This window comes from Lissotriton helveticus, chromosome 7, assembly GCF_964261635.1.
Source record: "Lissotriton helveticus chromosome 7, aLisHel1.1, whole genome shotgun sequence".
Lineage (NCBI taxonomy): Eukaryota > Metazoa > Chordata > Amphibia > Caudata > Salamandridae > Lissotriton > Lissotriton helveticus.
Genome location: NC_136068.1, coordinates 72,059,227 through 72,077,394, shown reverse-complemented (window position 1 = coordinate 72,077,394; position 18,168 = coordinate 72,059,227). Strand labels below are relative to the sequence as shown.

At 44.1% G+C, this 18,168-nt stretch overlaps 1 protein-coding gene across 1 annotated transcript in view; it reads right to left on the bottom strand.

Moving 5' to 3' along the window:
- The window catches only part of LOC144766617 (uncharacterized), a 138,156-nt gene that overhangs the window by 103,706 nt on the left and 16,282 nt on the right, over positions 1-18,168 (bottom strand). Inside the window, exon 2 of the mRNA XM_078650401.1 lies at positions 3,762-3,884. Coding sequence (XP_078506527.1) covers positions 3,762-3,884 — 123 coding nt within the window. The remainder of the gene's footprint in view (positions 1-3,761; positions 3,885-18,168) is intronic.

Below are 18,168 nucleotides of genomic sequence, written 5' to 3'. Positions count from 1 at the left end.
ACAACTACGACAAAAGAAACATACCGCCAACGGGCGAGTGACGACCAAGCTGATCTCAAGAAACCAAGTCCACCGACAACTACGACAAAAGAAGCATACCGCCAACGGGTGAGTGACGACCAAGCTGATCTCAAGAAACCAAGTCCTTCTACCTGACGCTTGCGCATTCCACCATCATGCCAGTGAGGAAAGACACGCATAAACCCAACCCCTGCATCGGAGTACCTCCTCCAGTGGCACAGACTAGCGACCACTGTTTAGGTCCCGAATGGTCAAGGTGGCTGGAGTCGTTGGACGAATTCCTTGCAACGACCGGCGAGCGAAGGGATAGCAAACGTCGACTACTAGTGCTTCAGCTGGTGGGTCACGAAGGCCGACGCCTAATCAAAAAATGTTCAACAAAAGACACAGAGACATACAGGGAACTCAGAGAGACGCTGCTCGCTCATTTCTACGCAAAGGAAGACGTGGATCGTGAACGCATTGCTTTCAACGCAGCACGGCAGGAACCTTCAGAATCCTTACCAAGTTTCATTACCCGGCTGCAACGTCTAGTGAAATGTTGCCACTTCGACACCTTCACAAATGAAGATGCAATCCGACTGCGGGTGATTGAAGGCTGTTCAAAACCCGACACCAAGCGCAAAATCATTCAAGGGCGGTTCTCGCTAAAAGAGATCATCAGGAGAGCCGAAGTTGGAGAGCGGGTCACAGCGAGAGAAGCATCCAAAGAATTTCATCAGGACGCAGGAAACAAAAAGAGAAGAAAGGAGACATCCCCCACGTCCGCGAGGAAAGCCCAGGAGACAAACAAAACCCGAGAGAGGGAGGGCGAAGGCGGACTAGAGGCAAGATATCATGAGAGACGAAGTGACAGCGGACCAGAGACAATATACCATGAGAGACAAAGTGACAGAGAACAGACATTCCCCACGTCCGCGAGGAAAGCCCAGGAGACAAACAAAACCCGAGAGAGGGAGGGCGAAAGCGGACCAGAGACAAGATACCATGAGAGACAAAGTGACAGAGAACTCCCTGAGTCAACAATACAAAGGGCAAAGGAAAGGAAAAAGTTATTCCCAATGTCCGTGAAGAAAGCCCAGGAGACAAACAAAACCCGAGAGAGGGAGAGCGAAGGCGGACGAGAGGCAGGACACCGTGAGAGACAAAGTGACAGGGAAACCCCTAAGTCACCAACACAAAAGACAATGGATAAGGGTGTACGAAAGACTGGGACAAACAGGAATCGTGACAGCCTGATTGACATAACGTCGAGAAGTCACTTAACACACTACTCGGGAGAAATATCAAGCAGTGACACAGACCACACAGAAGAGGCCGAAGACAGTCTACACTACTCGGGAGAAATATCAAGCAGTGACACAGACCACACAGAGGAGGCCGAAGACAGTCTATTCAACGGTTATGACGAAAATACCAAACACCGGCGAGGGGACAAGTCACGTTACCTCCGGAGACTAACACACTACTCTGGAGAAACATCAAGCAGAGACACAGACCACACAGAGGAGACCGACGACAGTCGACTCAATGGTTATGAGGAAAGGACCAAACACAGGCGAGGGGACAAGCCACGCCATTTCCAGAAACCGATACAAACACACACTCGAACAACTCAAGATGCATACGCTCAAGTCATCTGTGATCAGGAGAAAACAGAGAAGAGTCGAATGTTCCAAGACCAAACCAAAGAAGTAAATACCTGGCTAGCAAACAACCCCGCCACAGCAATAACACAAAAGACACTTCAAGAGATGCACCCAGAGGAGTGTCTCCTCGATAACGTTGACTCCAGGAGTTTGTCATCGACCGATTTAGAAAGCATGTCCGGACAATCACTCAGATCAACAGAATCCTGGTACCGACAACGGTCACGGTGTCCACCACCTGAAACCACAGTGGAAGCAAAGACCGTCTTCCCTGTCCAAAGCAACACACCTCAGGCCAACAACCCGCAATGCCTGAACTCTCCACAAAACAACATGCCATGCCAGCCCCAGGAACATCATGACGTGAAGGATATACCGTCACCATTTAAAGGGTCAGCAAGGATTACGCAAAGGGGGCACAGAAGAAGCACAGATGCAGGTGACTGTACCCGCCGGGCGGGGATGGACCACCCAGTCACCCTGCCCAGAAGGGCCAAAACGTTGGGAAAGAGAGGTCATCATCACCAGTTAGAAGGGAAACGTGCACCGATGTTGTCTGGTATGCCTGTCCACGGGCATGAGGACAGTGTTGCCCCTGACCGAGTAAGACAACGAGAAATAGGAGTGCATGCAGGTGCTCAGAAGAGAACCAAAACAACGTCCACATATGTAAGAGATCAATTGCCACTCAAACAAGAACTACAAAAGAATGCGGACAGCCGACATCTAGCGGAGCCATCGACAGCCACATCACAAGAAGCGATACTCCTGTCAAGACAGCCGGAAAGACACAACGAAGTATCTCCAACAGATTGCACCCTGCTGACGCCTGAGAAACAGACTGAGCTTGAGTTTGCAATGGAGATGTGTCCCATGACTCAAACAGACGGGTCGCAGCCCTGTGCAGCTGACCAAGAAACTATAGACGTTCCGTAAATTAACTTCGTTTTGTTAAGAAAGGGGGGAGGTGTCGTGTCATGATGCAGTCTAGTGGTTGGGGGGCGGAGTTAGGAACAGGAACAGGAATAGGAGGGACAAGGACCGAGAGTTAGTTAAGGGTAGGACACGAACGAATAAAGACGTGTTAAAACCCACTATCTGGCTCCTGTGGTAATTAAGGGGAAGGCTGACACCTTCTGTTCAATTAATCCCTCTGCACTGTTTGTTCTGTTTGGGCCTTTTGCTTGTTTTTCTTTCTTTTATCTATCCCTGGCGCCGGGAAACCCATTGAGGGTAGCTGTGCGCAATACAAGTTTAAATAAATAAATAAATAAATAAATAAAAGCTCTGTTTCTGTAAGTGATTTCTTGATATAGTTTGAAAGATGTTCGGTATTGGTTTTCGTGGTGCTCTTAGGGCAAGGCAGTACCAGTCGATCGCCTTGGGTACCAGGATAAGGAGCTTGAGAAGAAGGTTATAGGCACTTCGTGATGTGCATTTGTGTTTGTCTCAGTTTTGGTAACCTGCACCTGTGCAAACGCGACCACATCAGACCCCACCGAAAGCACGTCGCTGTCTTCTGGAGGAAAGAAGAATTAAAGTTACGGTACTCACCATTGTCCACAAAAAGTAGTGCATGGGAGGTCTTAAGCATATTGTAGCCCCTCAATATTACAAACGGTAGCCCCAGTTGTTCGCTAATCAGGAACGGCTGTTCCCTTCCCCATCCAAAGATCCTTCAAACATGAAGCTACTCAGAGAGGTGGATCCTAGTGAGTTCAAAGTTCTTGGATGAGGAAAGTCCTGAACCCAAACCTGAGAGCTTCACCCGGGTACACAAGGCTCAGACAACAGCTGCAAACAGAACTTCTCAAAGTTGTATACAATCGTGCTATGGGCAGGATAGGTGTTATGGCTGGAGGAAACTGGCCAAGGATCTACCTCACTGGTCCAATACTAAAGAGTCCCCCAAGCCACCAAAGCTGGCTTTCACCTTCTAGACTGGCAGCACTCTACAGCTGAAGGAGGCATGCAGCTTTACAAAAGCCAAGGATGAATAAATAAAGTCATGGATGGGAGGTGCAGTTTCCACATAAGACACTATATGCAAAGACTTCTGAGACAACAATTTTATGAAATGGTATGACTTACCATCACAGACAGAGCAAGCCCGGCAATTAACCATATGGTTTCTGTGGTCCATATATTCCTTGTCTCTGCATGGATGACAGACCGTCTCCTCCGTAGCTGTGCAGTCCTTCTGCATGTACTCCCCTAAAAAAAAAAAATGGCTAGCAAGTCCTTTCAAATGTTACAAGAGTGTGTTCAATATTTTTAAATATCTTGGGACACAACATATCTGGCACCATACCAGCTGAAGGCGGTAGAGAGAAAAGATTGCTATTAACAGGAAAGCAGCGACTTGTGCAACTGATCTGGGCAGCCCCAGATGTTCACAGACTAGTCCCACGCATTTTACTTTAAAAGTGAAAGAAGTTATAAACAATCAACAATTATTTGTACTGGACCAGTCAATCTATTATATGGGATAAAGTACCCCTAACTGTACATTATTATAATGATATTGAGTGGCTTCAAGGAGTGCTGCGGCAGTGCAGGGAAATGAGATAGACGTTTTTTTTATTTAAAAGTGAGCTGACCTCCAAGGCAATTTGCAATATCCTCTTTACATAAAGAATGGGGTATTTTATTGCTCATATTATGTGATAACACACGATATCACCCTTCCCAAAACCTTGTTTAAAATTCTTGGTCTTTTGCTCTGTTATAGAAAGACATCCATTCGGCCTCAAGTATGTTGACTTAATGTAGACTCTTAAAGTAAACATATCAATGTGTGGCCTGTGCCTTGTTGCAAACACATCTGGTAAGCAGGTTAATATAGACCACTTTCCAGCCACTGTGGGTTAGGAGGTGTGGTAACCTGTAGATAAAGTCCTTCTATTTTGTGGTCAACCTTAGCAATGTAATACAGAATCATGGTAACACAAGTGCCTCTTTACCTGTTAATGAAAGTGAATTTTCAAAGAAAAGATCAGAAGAAAGATCTGAAAAGCTATCTCTCTATGTTAGTATAAGCCCAAGAGGTAATTCTGTTCAGTGAGTGTCTTTTAGATTGTCTGCTGGTTTTGGCAGAAGGCTTTGGGATATCGTAAATCATCAGTAATAACTTACTACAGTAGAGAAACTAAACAAGATTCTTTGCCTGCCACTAACAGGAAATGCTATTTGTGAAGGGACAACATTAATGCTGTATTGTCAGCTGTTTTAGAGTTATTTGACTCGTTTTACTCGTGATTTTAAAAACTGTACTTTCTCACTCTGTGTTGCAGACAGCATACCCCTAGGCCACCTGCACACATATTCGCCAACATTTGACGCTTTTAGCTGCCGTTTTTGAGCTACATTGGGTTTAGGGAAATCTTCCCACGGCGGCCATCTTTAGTGTGCCCAGAGCGGTGTGAGCGCTCTAGTGGTACATATAAAAGGAGCCCTGTGACAGTGCTCGCGAGATTCTTTGCCTGCCACTAACAGGAAATGCTATTTGTGAAGGGACAACATTAATGCTGTATTGTCAGCTGTTTTAGAGTTATTTGACTCGTTTTACTCGTGATTTTAAAAACTGTACTTTCTCACTCTGTGTTGCAGACAGCATACCCCTAGGCCACCTGCACACATTTTCGCCAACATTTGACGCCTTTAGCTGCCGTTTTTGAGCTACATTGGGTTTAGGGAAATCTTCCCACGGCGGCCATCTTTAGTGTGCCCAGAGCGGTGTGAGCGCTCTAGTGGTACATATAAAAGGATACGGTCACCCTATTGCGCTAGCGGTCGCGTTTGCGGAAGCGCCGTCCCTAGCGCCGGAGTCTCGCCTGAGTCAGCCCGTCTGCGCTCGTCCGCGCTCCGACGGGCTCTGGGCTCTGGCAAGTACTCTATACTTCATCTGTGAGTACTTTGTTTCTGATCTACTATATTGCATTATGGTTCTTTCCTATTCTGCTGTGGAATTACATTCATGGCGCCGCTTTGCTAGCAAATCCTGCTCTGTATGTACATTGCCCTTTCCCAAATACAAATGTCACCAATGCGGTTTTGCTCTCGGAAAGCCAGCGAGCTGCAGATCGCTTAAGCGCTATGTTAGACGCAGCAGGCCTGTCAAGTCCAATACTGTCTCTTCACATTCCTCTTTACATTTTTGGAGTATTAATTGTAGATCTCTCCCACAACACAAATATAACATCTGCGACCTCATCACTGAGGAACAACCGGATGCTGTGTTTCTTACAGAAACCTGGTTGCATGACAGCTCTGGCCCCGATATTGCCGCTGCAATTCCCCCTAATTACGTCATCGTAAGAAAGGACAGAGTTCTAAGCAAAGGGGGGGGGGGATAGCCATGATCTTCAAATCTAAGTACACCTGTAAATTTGAAGACATTCCTTTCAAAGGTTGCAAGGCAGCCCTTTTTAGGCTAACTATTAACCCTCAGTTCACAATGACAGGTCTATTAATCTATCGCCCTCCTGGGAATGCTACTCCCTGGGTCTCTTCTCTGCCAGATTTCCTGACCCCCTTGCTGCTTAGAGCAGCCAACTTTTCGATTCTTGGGGACCTAAATATCCATCTCGAAGATTCCGACTGTACGTCCACTAAACAGCTTATTTCTACTCTCGAAGTCTTCAACATTCAACTACTGAACTCTGCCCCTACACATCTTGCTGGTCACTTATTAGATCCTATCCTGTCAAACCTCCAGTTGGACTGCTCCCAGAAAGCACGTCCAATAGAATGGTCCGACCACTTTGCTGTTCCTTTCTCATTGGATATCACCAGGACAGCATCACAGATCGGAAAGGAAATAGATAAACGGACACGCACTAAATTGTGCAGTTGGTCAGTGGTTAAATAATGCTGTTGATTCCACGCTTCCCTTGACATATAAAAAAACTATGCCTCATCATCCACCTGCACCATGGTTTTCCGACAAGCTTAAGTGCCTCCGCACTCAATGTAAGATTTTAGAAAGGAAATGGAGGCGCAATTATTCTCCTATCCGCAAAGTAGCTTATAGAGAAGCTCTGACGGGCTATCATAACAGCTGCAAAACAGCTAGAGCAGACTATACTAAAAAAATAGTTTCAGATGCACAAAAGTGCCCTAAGGTGCTCTTTTCGGTGTAGCACGGTTACAACGAATTTTTTACAACGCACTACCATTACATCGCAACTTTTACCACGCAAACCATTACAACGCAATGCGCTGGGGGGCGCTCTAGGATAGGGAATGTATTTAATATACTATCCAACACCTTCCCTGCTATCCACGGGGACTGGAGTTGGAATAGTAAATTAAATAATTCACTATCCAGCGCCTAAAAGCATTATGCGTTGTAATGGACTGCGTGGTAAAAACCGCGTTGTAAAGGCATGCGTGGTAAAAGCATGCGTTGTAGTGACACCAATCCGCTCTTTTCAGTTGTAAAAAAACTGACAGGAGCGGACTCTATTCCTACGCCTCCCGCGCTTGACAAGGTTCAATGCCAATCCTTAGCTGACTTTTTTGTTAAAAAGGTCGACTTGATCTATGATCTTTTTACCCCGCCACCGATGGTAATACCTCTTGCATCTGGCGCTGTGCAGTCATCTGCTTATGTTGACGACACTGCCAAACTCTCTGTATGGCAGCCATTAGACAATATTTCCTTCTTTTCTTGTCTAAATAGTGTGCGCTCTGGCTCTCCGTGCGATGCACTTCCGGCCAAAATACTCAAACAATTAGATTCTTCCACCCATCAGATTTTTGTTAAATTGTTAAATGCCTCACTTACTGAGGCATATGTACCCCAGCCATGGAAACACGCTATGGTAGTGCCCTAGTTAAAAAAGTCTGGTGCGGATATCTCGAATCTTGCTAATTTTCGTCCAATATCCCTGCTACCCATCTTCTCTAAAGTGTTAGAGAGACACATTAATACCCAGCTCACTGAACTGGTGGAAAGTTCTGGTTTCTTACATTCCTCCCCGTCGGGTTTTCGGTCCTGCCACTCGACCGAGACAGCCCTTCTTGGGGTGACAGAGAGTCTCCGACATGGTGTCGACCAGGGTGAAACCATGGCGCTCATCCTGCTGGATCTGAGCGCAGCTTTCGACACCGTGTCACATTCCATCCTTCTTGACTCTCTGCGGTCACTCGGCGTGACTGGTAGGGCCTTAGCCTGGGTGGCCTCCTTTCTTGGCGAGCGAACCTTTCAAGTTTTCTCCCCTAAGGCGGCATCAGCGGTCTGTCCCTCAGCGCGGGGTGTCCCCCAAGGGTCCATACTCAGCCCCCTATTATTCAATCTTTATGTAAAACCCTTGGCTAACATCGTAGAGCAGGCGGGGCTGACCCTGTTCTCTTACGCTGATGACACCCAGATTGTCTTCTCCCTATCAGGGCGGGACGAGAATAACCCCTCTGCACTAAAGTCGGGCCTCACTCTTGTGGCGGACTGGATGCAGAGGAACTGTCTCAAACTGAATGGGGAGAAGACAGAGGTGGTCATTCTGGGGAAAAATAAGAACCTCTGGGGCCCTCAGCACTGGCCAAATGAGATGGGTGCACTTCCTGTACCCACACATGCTGTACGCAACTTGGGCGTCCAAATTGACGACAAGTTAACAATGAAGCAGCAGGCCACTAAGGTCGCAGCAACCTGTTTTTCTACTCTTAGGTGGCTACAAAAGATCTTATGGATGCTTCCCATTCCTTCCCGTAGAACGGTTGTCCAGGCATTGATAACATCTCGCCTGGACTATGGCAACATATTATATTTGGGTGCTGATGTAGCCACTGTCAAAGTACTGCAGGTTGTACAAAATGCAGCCGCGCGACTCTTGAAGAATGTCCCTAGAAGAACTTCTGCATTATCTGCCTTGCATGATCTGCATTGGTTGAAGATCTCCAGCCGCATAAAGTTTAAGGCATTATGCTACATGTTTAGGATCAAGCAAGGCATTGCACCTACTTACTTACAAAAGCTGGTGCAACTTTACAGGCCCAAACGTACCTTACGATCCTCGGAAATTGGCAATTTCTCTATACCAAGATTTAAGCTGGCAAGGATGGGGGGACGTTCCTTCTCCTATCTCGGTCCCAAATATTGGAATGCCATGCCCACTGCCCTTAAATTAGAGACCAGTCTTCTTCGTTTTCGCAGAGCACTGAAAACGCTGTTGTTCACATAAGTAGTTAGTACCTGCATGCTGGCTATCTGATATCTTCTTCTCCAGGGGCCAGGGAAACCGGGAAACCGGGAAACCCACTGTGGGTAGCTGTGCGCGGTAAAAGTTTAAATAAATAAAATAAATAAATTACATATGAGTGATGATGTCACAAATAGCGTGTGATAAGGAAATTATATTAAAAGGTTTCTTACATATATTGCAGGGTTCTTTGTATTATTGCATGTCAAATTTTAACATGCGACTAGCATATAAATAAAATTATTTAAATAAAGCAATTGAACTGTTAAGCATTCATGCAATTAGTAGTATGGACCGTGCTTACAATACAAAAAGAACAATTGATGAACAGAATGCAGAACAAGGTCATACATTCACCCCAGTACAGAGATCTGGGACTAAAACCATAGTTTTTTTGCTCCCCATGCCATTCTAGTTTGGACACAGCCATATGCAAATCAGTCTTGACCCTACGCCCAATGGGAACAGTCCAGACCGAACTGCCAGGCCAGGTCCTCCCTGGACTTCAAATTAGCATCCAAGGACCGGTTTCGGGCTCTCATCCCTCATCAGCCAGGATAGCTTGACCCTAGTGGCACAGTGAGCCCGGGACCCACGTCCAGGCATACCCGTCCCACTCGGGGTGACAAATGCAAAAAGAGCAATTGATGGACAGAATGCAGAACAATGTCATACAATGCAGCAGATTTATGCCTGTCCAGTGTCAACAAAAGGATCCATATTTGGCTTAAATGCCTGACTGGTGCCTGATTGTACACCATTGTCTGCAAACAGTTACACAGGAGTAAACTCGACACAGTGGGTGGGGGATGGGCAGATCTAGGCGTGGTTTGTCATGTGACCTGTGAGTGTGTTGGCATTCACTAACGCCGCTCCCACCCTGGGTTTGCTCTCACAAAAATCTGGTGGAGTCTTTTTTCAGAAAGGCAGGGGGGAGGGAACCCCCTTAGAAGGTGTGGGGACTTTGAGAGAGGTTATTCCATGAACAAAAATATTTTGCACGCACAGAAATGAATCGAAAAAGTTAAAAAGCGTGCAATTCTGGAATGACTTTCTTCACTCATTAAATCAATCAATCTATTTGTAAAGCGCGCTATTTACCCATGAGGGTCTCAAGGTGCTGAGGGGGGGGAAAGGGGTGGGGGGGGTGGAAGCTTTGCTACTGTTTGAAGAGCCAGGTCTTCAGGAGTCTTCTGAAGGCAAGTAGGTCTTGGGTCTGCCGTAGGTGGGTAGGGAGGGTGTTCCTGGCCTTGGCGGCGAGGTAGGAGAAGGATCTGCCGCCTGAGGTTGTTCGTTGGATGCTGGGGACGGCGGTGAGGGCGAGGCTGGCGGAGCGGAGCTGGCGGGTGGGTGGAAGCTGAGTCTGCTGTTCAGGTAGGCTGGTCCGGCGTTGTGGAGTGCTTTGTGTGCGTGGGTGAGGAGTTTGAAGGTGATCCTCTTGTCGAAGGTGAGCCAGTATAGATTTCTCAGGTGGGGGTGATGTGGCTGCGGCGGGGGACGTTGATGATCAGTCGGGTGTAGGCATTTTGGATGCGCTGTAGTCGTCGTAGGTGTTTGGTTGGGATTCCGGCGTAGAGTGCGTTGCCGTCGTCCAGCCTGCTGCTGACGAGGGCCTGTGTCACCGTCCTTCTTGTTTCGGTCGGGATCCACTTGTAGATCCTGCGGAGGGTTTTGTAGCAGGAGGAGGAGACGGCGTTGACCTGTTTGGATATGGAGAGGAAGGAGTAGAGGATGAATCCAAGATTGCGTTTAATGAAGAACTGTACTGTGCGGTTCCACAATGGGGGACGTGACATTCCTTAGAATGCACGTGCAAGCATGCGGCTGCACGACTTTCGAGCAATGCCACTGTCAATGCTGGTGAACTGAAAAAGTAGTAAATCCGTACTCGGCGGAGGAGTACTCCTACGGGGGAGGTTTACTACTCTTTTTGTGAGTCAGCCTTTTCTGTTTTATAAGGGATTTCTACAAAAAGTGACAGATAATTATCTATGAAGCCTTAGAAATGGTGAATTTGTTTCAATGAGTGACTGATCAAATTATTTTTTCAAAGCACCTCCCTGCATCTCCCCTCATCTGCCTTTCGAAAAAAAAAAATCTCTCACCAATCACTCTGGGCCTTTCCACCCTCTTCCAGTTCTTCTGAAATTGTGTCAACGTTATTCACAAACTCCTACCCAATGTTAAACTAAAAGAATTATATGAAGCAAGGCATAGATCTTGGAGTAAGAAAAAAACTAAAAATGCTACCTTGGCCTTATATCTCTTGTGTCTTTCAACAAATCGCCTTAAGACCAGGGTTTTCCTCCTGGGCTCCACAAGTCATCATTCCTCGCGTGTGACCTACTTTACCCTGATTCCGCTTGCTTAGTAGGTTTTTAAAGCTTTTGTTAAAAACATTTTAAATATAAGTCGCCCTGCATTTTTTGGTGTCTCATCTCAGCTTCCCACGTACACCCCCCCCTCCACTCCCCACTCATGGTACAGTCCATTCACACCCATCTGAATGCCAAGGACGGCTTCATGGCTTTACCCTGAAAGAGCACTTCTCTGCACAGGCCCTTCAAAAAGTGTTTGCATTTTCTTCATTGTACTTGCTCAGCTCACTGTTTACACTTCACATCTTTAGGTTTTCTTTTCATATCTCATTTCCTGTTTTTGTCAACTGTAATTTTTTTAATCTTCTCACTCTGTTTTCATTGCTGCTATCAATTCAACTGTATTTTCATTTTCTCCATTACCTCCTCATGTATTTTCCATCAGAGCAGATTCTCTCGTTGAGTCCTTCTTTGTTTACATGGCTCTGCTCTGCTTCACACTGGAGGCACTTGGCAACCTGAGTCAAAATGTACAAAGACAGCCAACAGAGGGGCTAAAAACGTAAACAAAACTACCATGCGTCCATGAGATGAACTCCCCTGCAAGCCATCAGAGGGGCTGAAAACCTCAGACCAAACCAATCTGGCAGTCATGTGTGGGACAAAACACCTCAGGCAAGGCTGCCCAGGCAGCCGTATGAGGGAAAAGCACTATAAACAAACTGACCTGCCAGCCACCAGAGAGATTAAATAACTTCAGCCAAAACATACCCGGCAGAGAAAATAACTACAAATGCAAACCTGTGGGCATATTTACTAGGACGGCGATGAATAAACGCAAAGCGCGCTTAGCGCTTGTTTATTTATCGCCATCTATCGCAGGGATTTATCGCCCTGGTAACGCGTTATTAACAATGCGTTACTCCAGGGCGATAATATTCCAGGGAAATGGGCCAACATCACTGGAAAACCAGCGATGTTGCACCCAAAACGGAGATAGCCTTGGTGATACGACCCTGTGGTTGTATCACCATAATCCACCTCCCATGTTAGCTATGCCTTTTTTATGTTTGAAAAGCTTTATTGATCAAATTGTTAATACATAGAGATACCAGAAATACAGAAGATAGATTCAAACACAGTATTAAGCTGACTAAGCTGATCAAAGCATTTTGTGAATGTTAGCTATGCCTTGGTCAGGAATTTAACAGATGTTAAATTCCTGCGTTAAGGCATAGTTAACGGGATTTAAAATATCGCTACCCCTTGTTGATGATATCACGAAGCTGGGGTAGCGATATTTTCCCATGGTGTTTTGTTGGGCACGCCTCATTTGCTTCTCATTAGAGAGGCAATGCGAGGCGTGAACAAAACGGGAGCTGAATCAAGGAAACACGCGCTAGCGTGTCCTTGCAAATAATGCGATATAATTATCCCTGCTTTTCGCCCGAAAACGGATGCTAAAGCGGCGATAATTATATCTTCAGCCCTTGATGATATGCCCCCTGTTCTGGCAGCCATAGAAGGGAGCAAATGACTCAAGGCAAACCCTTCCATGCCACCACAAGACAGACTCAAACTCTGCTGAGAAAATCTATCAAAGCAGGCACTGGAAGGAGTAAACATTATTGATGAAAATCAACCACAGCCGTCACCGGAATTACTGAACAATTACTAAATACTAAACACCTACAAGCCATTGGAGAACTAAACAAGTTCATTAAAAAATGAGTGACGGAGGGAATGGAAGCAGTCAGTAGCCACGCTGAAAGCCACCGAGAGGGTGCTACTCAGGGCCGGACTGGCCATAGCGGGCACCGGGCAATCCCCCGGTGCGCCGCACGGGTGGGGGCCAGTTTTGGGCCCTTGGGGGCCGTTTTTGTTACAGGGCCGTTTTTGCAGCGTAGCTGCAAAATCGGCCCTGTACCGAAATCGGACGAAAACCGTCCCCGGCAAACTGCTCGGCGCCACCGCCAACGCCCCCTCCCTCCCCCAAGTGGGTAGGGGTGAGCCAGCAGAGCACTTTGCCAGGGCCAGTTGTGGTTCCCAGTCCGGCCCTGGTGCTACTGACAACATGCAAGGACTTCCCTAGCCCGAAGAGAGGCTGAAATGCTACAAGCAAGCACTACATCAGCAGCAAGCGAGGGATCAAACAACTAGAATGCAAAACTCCTCTAAGAGCCGTGAGAAGTACTAAACTACCACAGGAATAGTACCCCGTGAACACCCGAAGGACTGAAACGACTAAGCAAGTTCATTATTTGTCGAAGCTAATAAGTCTCAGCAGGGCGCAAGTCCTAAAAAAAGAAGTCGGGGTGATGGAGCAGATTTCATCTGCAGTCATGCATTGTTTTATTTTTTGTGCTTCAGACAGGCTGCATTTAAATTGCCACGCACATTTTGGTGCAGGTTAAAAACATGGCACATGAAAAACATGAAAAGTGAGGCCTATTCACTTCAGACTGAAAATGCTTTTGCTGAATTAAATTAACATGTGTTTTTTTTGCAATGTAGAGAAAAAGTGCCCTTTTTACCTTTGAAGATTTTTAATAGAATGTGTTTCTCTCTTCCCAGCACATCCATGTAAACTAAATGTATTATTCCTGTCTTAATAGACTTTGACTTGTTGCATATTTTGATAAACATTTTCAGTTAATAACACCTCTTTTTATAATGTGTGTGAATTATTAATGCACTTGGGACACATAATGGACTGATTTACATGAAATTAATATTATCTTTGTGTTTGTTTTATTTTTGGGGCCTACACAAAACATGGCTGCCTGTGAATCCATCAAGACTATGGCTTGAAATTTAATGAGAAGGGAGCATGCGCAGACTGTGGCAGCTTTCCTCATGACAAAAAGTCAAGGACAACCTGAATTCTTGTCATTCTGCCAATGTACCAGTTAGTTAAAAGTGTCCATCTACTGCGCTGAGAAGGAAGGAAAAGATGAATTAGATTGAAACATTTTTCCTAGTAAATGTTGCAATGTTTATAAATGTAGTTATTCATGTATGCTTCTTTTGTTAAGACTAGTGAAGTCAGGTTTTTAGAATGAGTCAGGGAAGTGTGACCTCATGCCTTTATGACTGACCAATCACGTAAGGTTCTCCTGAAAAATGTTACATCTTTGTGTACTCTGCCAATAATTATGGTATAAATACTGTCCTCTCTGGATGGGAGCCACCACTTCTTCTTTTTTCTCAGCTCAGCTGGCTTCTATGGGTTAGGTACGAGAAACGTCTCGGGAGATTGCTGAAGGGCAGGTTTGCGTCCGAGGAGATTCAGGGGGAGGTTTTTTGCTTCCACGTCATATCTTGGCACTTCATGCCGCATTCCTTTGAGGTCTGGTGAAGGAGGGGCTGCTTTCCTCTTTAGACACAGACAGACAGAGAGTGCAGTGGATCAGGATAGATGCTAAACTTTAAGTTCATGTTTTGACTAATTAATTAGGTCTAAAAGATTTATTTGTCTGATGCATTTATTTCTCTTAATGGGAGATTTTTTGCCAACTATTTAATTATTGATTAGCTTTGCAAGACTATTTTTCTTAGAAACTCTTTAAGAATTGTGACTGAAATTTTGCGCCACATTTTCATAACTACATGTAATGCTTATATGCAGACTGTAATGTGTTCTGTATTATTGATATTTTTCCTGTTTTCCAAAATTCTGTAACCTAATTGATATTTTACTAATGAATAAAGGGTCAGAGAAAAATTAACTTTTTGACTAGAAAATAAAACCCTTTAAAATAATCAACAACTCTCTTTATTGGCTTACAATAATAATTGCATTTTGACTGTTCATCTTTATTTAAATTTCTCCTGATGGTAATACATGGTGTGAAGGGCCCAACACCTTTTGAGCGGTAAAATAGAGGTAGCATGAGGGTTTTGCATTGAGAAACTACCAGAAGAAATTACCGCTCTCCATCAGTTTTTGGTAAGCAGAGGATGGTCATTATTGATTAGTTTGGTGATTAATGATTATTGATTTCACCATCAACTACTCAACTAATGGATCATTGACCTTAAGAGGGAAATAAAATAATTGCCCAAGTTAGATAAATGTCCAAGTCCTGATTCCTGACTCCAATGCTCAGAACCTGAAGACTGGCAAAGCAGTACTGGCAGGTGATGCAAGAAGAGGTGTGAGTATCAATAGGGTTGTGAAATGTTGTTAATATGCTAGCATGTTTTTTGAAGTGTTGAAAATAGTAAGGATTTTTTACTGTTGGTGACATTTTGCTCATTTTGAATTGATGGTGTTATTGATTATATTGGTAATTTCATAGGACATAATTTTTTGGTTATTGATTACATGTTTTAACTCTTCATGTTAAGTTAGTGTCTTGTTCTATGTTGTCTGGAACACGCAGGTATGCACACCTGTGGAATCCCGGGAAGGAATAGCGGGTGGTAAATGGAAGCCACACTGCACTGAGGTTACTCGTCTGTTGGAATAACACTGAGAAGCTAGGTAGGGCTGGCAGTGTTAAATTAGGGACTATTTTCTGTGTGAGTGATTAATAGCAAAGAGTTCGCTGGTGAAACTTTGGTCTGATATCACCTAGAAAGGGTCACACCAAAGGAGTAGCAGGTTCTTCTGAGCTTGATTGATAGCAAAAGGGTTCGCTGGTGAAACTTTGGCCTAAGATATATCCTGAAGGATAAGTCCAAAGGAGTAGCAGGTTCTTCTGAGCTTGAGTGAAAGGTAAGCGGAAGGGATTTACCTGTAGTGTTTGAAGAGTAAACGGAAAGTCTTACTTTGTGAAGGGTAAGCGGAATGTGTTACTCGCAGTGAATATAAATCTATCCTTTATTTAGCACAACAGACAGAGTAGCGAATGTATTTATGTTGTTACTAACAGAGTTATTGATTAAGAGAAATATTGCAGTAAGATTTTGTGGAGGGTCAGTGGTAGGAGTAAAACTGACTGAAATTTAGATTGACAGCTTTGGAGAAAAGAAATTGCATTGAACTATTGCAAAAATGAAACTGTTTGAAGGTTTAAAGAAGCTGTTAGGAGGTAAAGTGAAAAATTCGTTTTTTATTGGTGATGCTCCTGAAGGAACACCTGTGCATTTTATGTCTACCAGTTTGGGACAAAACACATGTATGTGGGTTCAACAATGGTGCAAGATTACTGAAAAAGAGGGTGCTTTGAGGTTTCCAAAAGATGGTACTTTTGAATTGCAAATTATTGACAAATTAAGGGAAGTGTTATGTGAAATAAAGACACCATCTAAAGCTGCACAATTTGAGGCCTTAAGCCTGTGGGAAAAAGCAGCAAGAGAGAAAGCAAGTGAGGATGAAAAGGTAAAGCACCATATACAGGAGAAGGGAATTAATGCTGAAAAAGAGCTTCAAATAAATAATAATTCAGGGGATGAAATAATGGATGCATTGTTAACTGAGTGTCCACCACTTTATGTGGTTCCCATGAAAAATACTGAAAATAGTGCACCAGTAAATACTACAGGGGCTACTGCTTCTGTTGAACAGAGAGAAATACAGACTGAGAGAACTGTGCAGACATTTTATATTGAACCATTACCTGTTGATTCAGTACTGACAGTGATACCTCCAGGTGTTACTGCTTTAAATGTGCCTGATTTAGTCCAAGAATTGCAAACTGCAGATGCACAGATAATGCCTAGAAAAATTATGACTGTCCCAATTAATATGGTCCCTACTGAAAAGGTTCAAAGAGCTGCAGAATCAGTGATTTTGCCAGGGTTTATTTCAGAAACTAAGAACACACAGATTATTGAACAGAAAGTACACCAAGCACTGAAAGGTGAGAGAAAAATGGTATTTACAACATCTGCAGCCCAGGATAAAAAAAATATATTTGAAAATGGGATTTTTCAAACCTGCTCTGAGGAAGCAGCAGTGATTAAAAATATAGAAAACATGGGGGAACATATTAACACAGGCCCTGAAAAAGAGAAACAGCTTAGTGTTTTAAATTCAACATGTGAACATGAAGAAATTAACTGTCCCTGCTGTTTAAATAATGAAAATGTGAACCAGTGTCAAGAAAAAGAATTAATTTCCCTGAGTAAGGAAACAGCTACATGTTCATTAATTACTCATAATGGACTGACAGATTTGGCTCAAAAATATAAAACTGATGTTTCAGGAAGTTTTCCATTTCAGAAAAGTTTCAGGGTACACATGGATGATGAAGCAAATGAGAAAATGTATTCTTCAGAAATGCAATTGCACCTTGCAGAAATAAAATATATTTTCAAATGCAATGGGTTTGAGAAATTAGGAGACAAATGGGCACGAAAACATGAGAAGAAAAAGAAACTACCAGACCTAGCAAGGAAACTGGATAAGGAAAAAAAGCCACCAGATTTAGTTGAGAAAAATAATAAACAGAATGAGGGAGAGGCTTTTGCTTACTCATTGAGAGAAAAGGTGGGAGAAATGTATGTGCATATGCCACAGAATAAAAGTGAACTTGCAGCATTTCTGAACACAATCCCACAATTGAGAGACAAATTTATGCTGTGGTACCCACAAGTTGATGGATTTGATGAATTTTTAAAAGAGTTGTGCATTCATTTGGAAATGTTCTTTTACATTGTCATGCAAACAGAATTGTGGTTTGAATCTAAAGTTGTGGAAAGGCCAAGTGAAGAGACAATGAAAAGGGTTTGCATGAATGCACCATCATTTTCTGTTGTTATGGAGGAAAATATAGCAGTGATTTATTTCCTAAAGGGCAGAGTGCTAGCAAAGGATGTTGATTGGGTACAGATTAAAAGAACACAGGATGGAAGTAAAGGTGTTTTGGTTTGTGCAAATTCAGGTATGGATTTTGTACTGCTGGAAAATGTGTCCTTTTGCCATCTTTATAACAGATTTGAGCATTGGAAGAAGAAAACTAAATTTAAACATGATGCACAAAAACATGGAGAAATGCAGGTGCAAAATATGCCAGTTAAGCAAATGCAAAT